The sequence below is a fragment of the Rhineura floridana genome, chromosome 9 (assembly GCF_030035675.1).
Source record: "Rhineura floridana isolate rRhiFlo1 chromosome 9, rRhiFlo1.hap2, whole genome shotgun sequence".
NCBI lineage: Eukaryota > Metazoa > Chordata > Lepidosauria > Squamata > Rhineuridae > Rhineura > Rhineura floridana.
The window spans coordinates 112,673,467-112,683,871 of NC_084488.1; the positions used below are offsets into that span (position 1 = coordinate 112,673,467).

A 10,405-nucleotide genomic window follows, 5' to 3' on the forward strand; every position below is an offset into this window, starting at 1 on the left:
CAGAAGCAGCATGCTTCTGAATACCAGTTGCTGGAAACCACTGGAGGGGAGAGTGCTCTTGCACTCAGATCCTGCTTGTGGGCTTCCCACTGGAGCAGATCCGGCAATTTGTCAGTTTACATTTTGTCTAATAGGCCTAGAATTTCATCTCTCATCACCACTATCTGCTGTAGACTCCCATCCTGCAAAAGTTAGATCAGGTACAGGGATCTGCTGTATGTTTTCCACATACGGATGCAAAAAAAAATCCAGTTTCTCTGTGATCTTATTCTCCTTTATCTGCCTTTGACTCCCTTGTCATCCAAGGGTCCAGCTGCCTCCCTAGATGGTCTCCTGCTACTAATGTATTTAAATACTTTTTTGTTGTCGGTCTTCATGTTTTTAGCAATGTGCTCCTCAAATTCTTTTTTGGCATCCTGTATTATCTGCTTGCACTGTTAAAACCGATCCACATGTGAATCCTAACATGTTGTTAGAGCTAACAGGACCTTTTACTGGAGTTAAAACCGCATGTTGCCCTTATATTTTATTTATTTATTTATTATTTTATTTATACCCCGCCCTTCCTTCCAGCAGGAGCCCAGGGTGGCAAACAAACACTAAACCACTTTAAAGCGTCATAAAAAGACCTTAAAATACATTAAAACAAAAACATTAAAAAATACTTTAAAAACATCTTTAAAAAAAGGGTTAAAATATTAAATATATTAAAAGACATATTAAAAGCAATTCTAACACAGACGCAGACTTATATGTGTGTGATCCACCCACAACCCAACAAGAAAGCACACAAAGATAAAATAAAGGTTAATTTTACTCAAGAGGGGAAAAAGGAAAAATATAGTATTCATTTACAGTGATATTGCAGGCAAGGTCTAACCCAGTGATTCTCAAACGGTGCGCTGCGGCACACTGGTGCGCCGCAAGAGGTGACTAGGTGTGCTGCGAATATTATGAAAGTATATTTTAAAAATGAGAAACCCATTTGTATAGTTACTTTTATTCATAGTTTAAAATATATTAATATATTTTTAATTTTGTACATGAAGTGTGCAAGCAAATTTTTATATGTTTTACAGTGCGCCGCGAACCAAAACGTTTGAGAACCACTGGTCTAACCGAATCAATTGATAGAACTATAGAGACTATAAGAGACCGTGTTACTCACATCCAAGATTGCAAAGACTTTCACCCAAGAGAAAGGAAAAAAGAGAAATAAAAGCGTTAGAGTAATACTTTTCCTGTGGAAATGTTGGGACTCTTAAGACAGGAATGAGGCTTCCTATCAAGTTCAAGAGCCAAGCTCCACCTACAATGTAACCTAGAGCTAGACACAAGAGACCTCATCCTTCCTTGATCTGGTTGTCCCATGTTGTGCTGCAATGTGAAGTGGGGAGGAAATCGTGGAGGCCCACAAGATGCGCGCTGACCTCATGGAACCCTGATTCTAAAGACCTTTCCTGCCGTTGAAGAGTTGCATGTAATTTTGGGAGGGGGAGTGCATGGTAGTGCCTACATGATGAGTAGGGAACAAAGAACATCCTGGAATGTGGAAATGCAAAGGCAGACATTCTGGTGATGACAGGTGTGAGACACATACATCATTTACATTTCTGTCATTTACTGTCATCCCTGTCAGATACAAAACGTAAAAATCTTATTCTTAAGAAATATTATGGCAAAGTATTTAATGTAATGATCCTGCTATTGGGAGGACATATTCTATCCTTTGCATTTCCAAAGGCTAAAGATCTTCCTGAATGGCTGCGTTATTAGTGTGAAGCTCTTTTCCTCCAGAGATGTTAAAGATTGGAATTTTAGTTTAACACTTGTGGAGCCAGTAAGTCTGTGCTAACCCCTGCCTGTCACAAACAATTCTGACTACACGGGGAGACTGGTTTGCCAAGATTCATTGCTACTTTGGTTCTCAAGCCAAGGTCCACTGTAATGGATCAAGGAATAAGAAATATAGTTCTTGGCATAATATCACTTCTTTTGCCAAAGTTTGTGTTCCTTTTTGTTCTCCTCATTTGGACAAGACTTCCATTTTTTGAAGAAAGCTTTCTTGCCTTTAATAGCATCTTTGACACTGTACATTAAACCTGCAGGCATCCTCTTGGTACCTTTCTTGATCTGCTGTATACATTCCGCTTGAACTTCTATACTGTGTTTTTAAACAACCCCCAAGCATTTTGGAGTGATCTGACCTTCTTGACTTTGCCTTTCAACTTCCTTTTTACCATTCCCCTAATTTCTGGGAAGTTTCCTCTTTTGAAGTCATATGTGATTGTGTTGAATTTTCTTGGCAATTGGCCATTTATATGTATGTTTAATTTAATAGCACTGTGGTCGCTGCTCCCAATTGGTTTAACAACGCTTGCATCTTGCACCAGGTCCTGGGCATCACTCAAGATTAACTCCAGGGTTTCCACCCCTCTGGCTGGTTCCATGACCAACTGTTCAAGGGCACAGTCATTTAAGGTATCTAGAAATTTTACACTTTGTCATATGCAGCCAGTCTATGTGAGGATAGTTGAAGTCATGCATGATTAAAACATTGCCTCATTTTGGATGCTTCCTTGATTTCATTTTTCATCTCAAGATCTCCTTGAGCATTTTGCCTTGGGCCTGTGGCACTGTAGCCCAACACACACCCCATAATGGCAGTGCAGGGCTAATAAGCCCACCCACGTGACCCACCTACTTCTCATGTTGTGTGAATGACATGTGCACATACCTGCCATCAATCAAGGCGGGGCATCAGCCCCTTAGGGAAGGCCCTGCCACCATTTTGGGTGATCGCAGGCATGCGTGCACAGTGCCAATGACATTCACACTGACAGGAGAGGTAAGTGGGTTGTGCGGGTGGGCTTATTGAAGCTCGTGCTGTCTGTATTGAGGGGGCTGGGAGGTCCCTCTCTGCAATCCGTGGCAGGGTCAGGTTGCAGGACCCAACGCTGCCATGCATCATGTAACAGGAGTGCCACCCTCCCACCCTAAGGAGGGACCTTTAGGGCCCCCTCTAGACCACAGTGGCCCTTGGCCAGGGCCCAACCTGGCCACCCTCTGGCACCAGCCCTGAGGACAGCACAACCTCAGTACTAAATTACTCTTGGGGCCTGGTATCACTAGCCATAACAATTCTGTGGAGGAGTTTGCCCCTTTGGGGACTTCTAGCTTCCGGACTCAATGCTCTCTTTGATGTAAAGAGTGGCACCACCTGTTATTGCTGTTAAGGTGAATATATTTCAGTGAGACTAGGACAGGAGGCCTTCCCACTAAATCATCCCCCTCGTAAATATGCTTATTTGCTTGAGCAGTTTTGCACAAAGTACTATATTCTTCGCTGTTTTGATTTTCTTCTGTTGTTCAGTTCATCTCTTAATTGATAGGATATTGCTGATTCATAGACTGGTATTTATTTAGTGTAGCTCCTAAATAGCAGCAAAAAAAGCAATAATTTGCAAACATGTTTGAAACCCAAGTGAAAAACATATGTTCATAAGAAATGTTCTTGATACACCTTACAGGTTATGAATAATTACAAAGCCTTCTTCTCCAATTAGAATGTATTTAGCTCTTGAGTATGACTAATTTAATCTAAGGCGTTTATCAAGGAATGAAGTTTTTCTGTTGTCAGAATGGGAAGTTCTAACTTTGTCAGAATCCACCAAGAATCCTCAGAGTGCCTGAGGATCCACACCACTCGTTTTCTCCCATAAACCTTCTGTGAAACAAGAGAAGGAAATGCCAACAAGTCGACTCAAGACTAGGGGTGGGGGACCTCAGGGCCAGGGGCCGAATGCAGCCCTCCAAGGCTTGGTATCTGGCCCTTGGGACTCTCCCAGGCCACACCTCCTCTCAGACCACATCCATCACTGGCCCCACTTCACACCCTCAGCATTTCTTCCTGGTTGGAATGTGTCATTCTACTCTGATAATGCATCTTGCTTGTCCAGAGGATAGAGAGGAATGTGAGCGTGAGTGTCAAAACTAGTCTCATGTACAAAGACAAAAAATATATTTGCTGCTCTTCATGTCCAATTGAAGCCCTTTTCATGGCCTACTTATGCGTAGGAAGGTGCATGGGAAATGACCGCAAGACATCTCGCTGTAATGAGGAAGCTTAGTTTGGCATGCTCCATCCCCCTGTCCCACACTCCTGTCTCACGACCCTGCATCCCCGTCAGATGGGCTTGTTGCTTTCTTTCTCCCCCCGGCCTATGTAGAATACAATAGTACCTAAGTCTGAGAAACTGTGCTGATGTACCCACACATGAGGTAAGAGAAGCTCTTAATTGGCAAAAACAGATAGTGGATGCCAACAGATCATTAGGGAGGATGCTTTCACACACACGGCCAAGCGCTGGGAACTTGGCCTTCAAAGGCAGCTGCAATGAATCAGGCTGCTACAAAGCAAGGACACTGGCCAACTGAATGGATAGAAGTGTGAGACCCAAATTAAAAACACCCATCACCACAGGTATAGCAAGCTTGCCACAGGTGCAAGCTTGCACCCAGGTCACAGCTGCAAGCTTGCACCCAGGTCCAGGGGCTCTTTTGGGTATAAATAAAGGTCCCTAACTCCTGCTCAGGGAGCTTCAGCACAGACCCAGGCCAGTTGGGGTGCTGTGTAGGGGCCAGCTGGGATCTCTCCACCATTGCTTGTCTGGGGCTCCCAGGGCTGAAAGGAGACATAAGACAACTGCGTTCATTAGCTGCTTTATCACCTGCCTGTCTAGAAACATTAGCTTTGTTTCAATAAAGCACGAAATGTTCTCCACAAGTGTGTTTCATGGTCTTTGAAATCCCAAACTTTCTTGCTTCTGGCAACACAACAGGCATAGATGCAACAGGAAGCAAGGCCACACCCCCAAATTGGTGTGAATGTCCACAAAGGAACATCTGTGTATGAGCCGTTATGTGAAGCTCCTCCAAGACCTCTGCATGCGCTGGAAGACTCAGGTGGCATGCGGGTGCTTTCATGCCACACAGGATATTTGGAGCAGGCCAAAGGAATGTAAATCTCTCACACTGTCCTCCGCAGCTCAGGCAGAAATAATGTGAAAGACCACCCCAGCCTGTCCAGAGCCCTCTGTGCACGCAAAGAGGCCGGAAGGCTTCTCTCGTGCCAGCCTTTCTGTAAAGCAAGCAGAAGCAGCATGAGAGATCTGCTCCAAGTTCTTGGTAATGAAGGGAAAACTTGGGAGAAGTGATCTGCATGCTGCCAGCCGTCCTCACCAGCGGGCCAGAGACCGGGTCTGAACAGTGATATCATTTAATGGGGTTTTATTGCATTGAAGGCAAGATCAGTAGGCAAGGGCTGTAGCTCTGGAGTAAAGCATCTGCTTTGCATGCAGAAGGTCCCAAGTTCAATCCACAGCATCTCCAGGTAGGGCTGGGAAAGATCCGAGTCTGAAATGCTGGCGAGCTGCTGCCAGTTAGTGTAAACAATACTGACTCGGTAATAAGGCAACTTCCTTGTTCCTATCAAGTGAGGTTAAAATATCCAAACAATACAGAGCAGTAGAAATGGATCCATATAACGTAATCATTAAACAAACATGAATAGACACGTTTCCAACAGACAGACCTCACAATTAGGACGTGTTAACTTTAACACTTTAGCCCTTTTCCATATTCACTATATTCAAAACAAAGGACAAAGATATCCGAAACTTTGCACAAATTCCACCAATTTTTTTTCCAAAACTTAAAAAAAGAAAAAAAAGTTCATTGTTACCCAAGTCTTGTTCAATGAACAACTCCTCCTAGAGAACTATCCTGCAGGATTTATCCTCAGAAGTGAGACAAGTCTCACTGTTGCTTTTGTTTTCTGGTCACCTGCACAGGATAATAGTGAGATATAATCTGAACGAGAATGACACAGTTGACGAAAAGAAAGAACAAGCCTGCCAGCCATATGAGCAAGAAAGTGTTCTGCCCTCTGAACTCCAGAAAATACGCCGGGGCCAACCACAAGCCTTGCCCAAGAAGCCAGAGCAGGAGAAGCATCATAGCTCGTTGCCAAGAGATTCTCAAACGAGGCAGCACGGGTGGAAGGAGGCAAAGATACCACAGAAAATACTGGGATGTGCAGACTTTGTTAAAACTCACAAAAACAGCCGTGTGCAGGAAGCAGCAGAAGACAAGATCTTGGTAATAAGCCAAGGATATCGCCAGCAGGAGCAGGAGCTGGGGCAGGAACGCCACAAGCCCGAGGGAAAAACTCCACTCGCTTTCTGCCGTCAAGTACAGCATGTAGAAATAGGGCGAGAAGTTGTGGCGGATGTCTCTCCTGGTCAAGTGGTAGAGGTAGGTATGCTCCAAAAATTCCCAGCCGTAACAGAAATAAAACGCAAGGCCCAGGGCAGCAAAGGTGCAACCAGCCACCATCCCAAAAAGCAGAACGTCGCGGCTGAAGGGACCGAAGGAAAGCCGGAGGAAGCCATCTCCAAACCAGAACGTCTGCTTCTTTAAAGGCAACGGGTTTGCTTTTCTTCGCTCTGTGTTTCTGTGGCTTTGCAACTGGAGAGCGAATGGCAAGGCATAGGTCACTGGGTAAATTTTCATATGGATGGACAGGCCATAAAGGACAGCTGCCGCCACTAAATGCCTCTTCTCCATATAATACATGGCGCCGAGGACAAGGCCCACCACCAGAGACTCAGCATTTCCACGGCTGGACACGGTCATTGGTAGGGGATTGAGAAGCCAGAATGCACAACACCCACACGCTTGCCTATCGCCCAGCCCCCTGAGAAGCAGAATTCGGTACATGAGGTAGGCAGCAACCATATCCCCAGCAACAAAGAGGATCTTTCCATACAGATCAGAAAGGTAAACATTTGGTGTTAAGATCCATCCCAGGAGTGGAGTGTAGCGGTAAGTGGATCTCAGATAAGGGGATTTCCCCTCCGTGAGGTATCTGGCAGCATCGGTGAATACCTGATAGTCAATGTCTGTATATTTTACCAACATTGTTCTGTCTTGATAAACTCCATAAAAGACAAGCGCAAGCCTGATTGAGAAAGCAACGCTGAACAGAAGATCTTTCCTGAGGAATCCAGTAAGGATCTGATTCCTTAATATCTGATGGGATGCCATAATTAGTTTGCTTTGAGAAGGGTTAAAACAAGAAGCAGATCCCACTGATGGTCCAGACTTGAGCCGTCTTCTGGTCACATTGCGGCCACTCCTTCCTTGCTCTTAAGATTTATATAGACTACGGAAGAGGAGCTCTTAGGGAGCAAGCAGCCCTGTTCAAGAGACAGACAAGGAAAGTTGGTATTATTATTGTATAGTGGCCTAGTTTAAATAAAAATCCTACCCAGGGGTGGGGAACCTCTGGCCACCAGGTTCACAAAGGCTGCTCTAAAACAAAGAGACATGAACTGCACCTCTGTGGGCCATGAAAGACACAATAAAGACAGACAAACTCACTAGGATCCTAAAATGAAAAAAAATGGAAATGGACTGCTTCCAAGTCGATCTCGACTTATGGCAACCCTGTGAATCGGGTTTTCACGGTCAGCGGTATTCAGAGGTGGTTTACCTCTGAGGCTGAGAGGCAGTGACTGGCCCAAGGTCACCCAGTGAGCTTCATGGCTCTGTGGGGAGTCGAACCCTGGTCTCCCAGGTCGTAGTCCAACACTCTAACCACTACACCACAGTGGCTCCCGCTAGGATGTTAAGTGGCAGTTAATCCACCATAACTATCATTGTGCAAGACTGTCCTTTTGCAGTTGTTTGTTGGAGACACGGAGTTTCTCTGACAGCACGTTCGGGAGAAAGAGCAAAATATAATTTAAAAATAAACAAAATACTGGAAAGGCTAAGTTCCTGACAGACACCAACAAAGAAGTTAAGCTGATCTGATTTTAAAGAGACAATGTGATACAGTGGCAAGGGGGCTGACTAAGGTCCCAACACAGCCATTAAATGACTAAGGCTTGCATCCAATACATGTCTACTCAGACATAAGCCATTGGATTCAATGGGACTTACTCCCAGGTAAGTGCGTATTGGATTGCAGCCTTAGTGGCCTTGAGAAAGGCTCAGACACACTAGCCTCACAGAGGGGTGTTGCAAGACAAACAGTCTGATCTGAGCAGCTTCAAAGACAGGGTGAAATGCAAATGAAAATTAGGAACCTGCCCTTTGATTAGCAAGAGGAGCTCCTTTGTCTTGTTTTGTAAACACCTTTGGGAAACATGGTTGGAAAGCAGAGCTAAAAACAGAGCAGCTAGGTGGGGGAACACTAGACATCTGAAAGAACTGTGTGAAAGGCATATGAAGCAGTCGGACAGCTTTTGCTAAGCAGGTCTAGTCTTGTGAGCTGCCTGGGTAGGAATGCCATTTTCCCCAAGATTCTGTCACACTCTAGGACAAGGTTGGAAAAGGTCTTTCAACCTGAGGGCCAAAGTACCCAAGTGGAAACTTCTCAGAGGCTACATTTCAGCAGCAGGCAGGGCCAGACATGCACAGAAGCACACATTCCTAACATGCATGCATGCACAGGTACAATCAAGACACACATTCCTAACACACTTTCTTAGTGTTTGTGCACATGACACAGAGAAAATAGACATATTACTAGCACACACACACACACTCCTAACATTCACCTTTAACAAAGAATCACACACACGTTTCTACACACACCCTTAAGAGCATGCATGCATACACACGCAGAATGAGACACACATTCCAAATGCACTTTTAACATACAGACGAAAAAGATCACATACACATTTTGAACACACATCCTTACAGCATGCACACACACACACAATGAGGCACATTCCTAACTCACACCTTTAGCACACACTCGCAAAGAATCAGACACACATTTCTAAGAATACAGAGAAGGGGGAAGAGGATTCTGTATGGAAAAAGAGTGGAGACGTTAACAAAGAAGAACAGGAAAGACAAAGATTTGCAAGGATTAAGAAAAATAAATAGGAAGAATGGGAGCACAGCGTAGGTGGAGTTAGACAGAGCAGGGGCTGATCGCTTGAGGGATAAGTGGGAGTTGCACACCCAGTAACGTAGTGGCAAATTCAGAAGTGAACGATCCCTTATTGATGGTCACGGCCACACTCCTCTTTTGCTGCTGGGTTGAGAATGAGATCCCTGTTAAAGCCTTCTCCCACAACAACAGATGTCCCTAGGAGCTAATAAGCATGAAAGGGGGAGTGTTAGCTACTGTAGAGAGTCTTCTCAGTGGCTGCCTCACCTCCTTTCACTCTGATTGGCTCCAATCAGCACAAAAGGAAGCATGTTAGAAGCCTCTTCACAGTGGCTAACACACTCCCCTTTCATGCTGATTGGCTCATAGGATGCTGGAGACACAGGGACCTTGCTGGGACCCTGCTCCCAAAAAAGTAAAGGGTCTAAGACCCCCGAGACCCTAAAGGACTACACCCCTGCATACACCCATCTGCTGCTGAAAAGGAAGAATCTGCTTGGAAATGACTATATGGCAGCTGCTGTTGGGAGCTCCCGGTTACAAAAGGCGCAGAGAATCTGGAAGGGCTTTAAAAGTGGACGAGGGAGAGAAAGAGGCCGAGTTTTAACTTTGCAAGGGGGACTTTAAAAAGAAGCGCAGCTTAAAAAGAAAAACATATGCAGCTTCTTCAGACGCACAGAGCCGGCTCTGGGTCAGAAGAATCTGGGAAACTTAACTCTCCCGCCGCTCCCCTGGGCTGCTGCCGGCTCCTGCCGGGAAAAGACAACGGCAGAGCACCTGCTTTGAAGCTCAGTCCTCAGCCCGGCATCTCCAGGTAGGGCTGGGAAAGGCTCCCTGCCCTGAAATCCCGGAGATCCGCTGCCGGTCCGTGCAAGCAACAGCGAGCTAGATGGGCCCGATGCCCTGGCTCTGCGTCAGACAGCTCCCGCTGAACCTATGGAAAGGGGTGGACTCAACCCTGGGAGACACCCCAAAGGCACGCCAAGACGAACGCTCCCGACGGCTTTGGAACCGGCCAAGGAGGTGGCCAATTCAAGCAGGGAGGGGCGAGCGGGAAGAGGCTAGTGAATGCGCGCGAAGGGACGATCCGGCGACCGCGGACAAGGACGCTTCCTCTTGGCCCAGGGCAGGCTGGTCCCCGCAGGGAGGACGCCTCCTTGCTATGATGCGGGGGGGGGGGATAGAGGCGACTGGGGTGGCCTTGCAAACCGCCCCCGGCGAGGGGGAAGCGCAGGCGCAGCTCCTTTGTTCGGAACAGTACCTGCGCTGCCTCTTGCTGCGAGCGCGGCTCTGAATCCCAAAAGGAGGCAGCCTTCCTCGCAAGGGGCCCGCTTATCGGCGAAGCCGTCCAGCCCCCGGGAAGGAAAGCGGTCCGGAGCGTTACACATGCGCCGTAGCCGAGCTGAAGCCCTTTAGTCCTCATTTGCCAGGAGA

The 10,405-nt window shown here is 46.3% G+C and overlaps 2 protein-coding genes across 2 annotated transcripts in view; both read right to left on the reverse strand.

Annotated features, from left to right (window-relative positions):
- Nucleotides 1-1,481, reverse strand: part of LOC133364383 (C-X-C motif chemokine 13-like) — a 29,619-nt gene extending 28,138 nt beyond the window's left edge. Inside the window, exon 1 of the mRNA XM_061584806.1 lies at nucleotides 1,169-1,481. The gene's annotated coding sequence lies outside the window, so the exon portion shown is untranslated. The remainder of the gene's footprint in view (nucleotides 1-1,168) is intronic.
- A 3,142-nt stretch (nucleotides 1,482-4,623) lies between these two features.
- On the reverse strand, nucleotides 4,624-10,405 carry PIGM (phosphatidylinositol glycan anchor biosynthesis class M). The gene is made up of 2 exons (XM_061584807.1): nucleotides 10,233-10,405; nucleotides 4,624-7,259 (listed from the first exon to the last, which is right to left on the reverse strand). The coding sequence occupies exon 2, from the start codon at nucleotides 7,105-7,107 to the stop codon at nucleotides 5,818-5,820; it is 1,290 nt and encodes a 429-aa protein (XP_061440791.1). The 5' UTR covers nucleotides 7,108-7,259; nucleotides 10,233-10,405; the 3' UTR covers nucleotides 4,624-5,817.

Coding starts and splice junctions, on each gene's coding strand:
- PIGM (XM_061584807.1), bottom strand. CDS start 7,107: ATGGCATCCCATCAGATATTAAGGAATCAGATCCTTACTGGATTCCTC.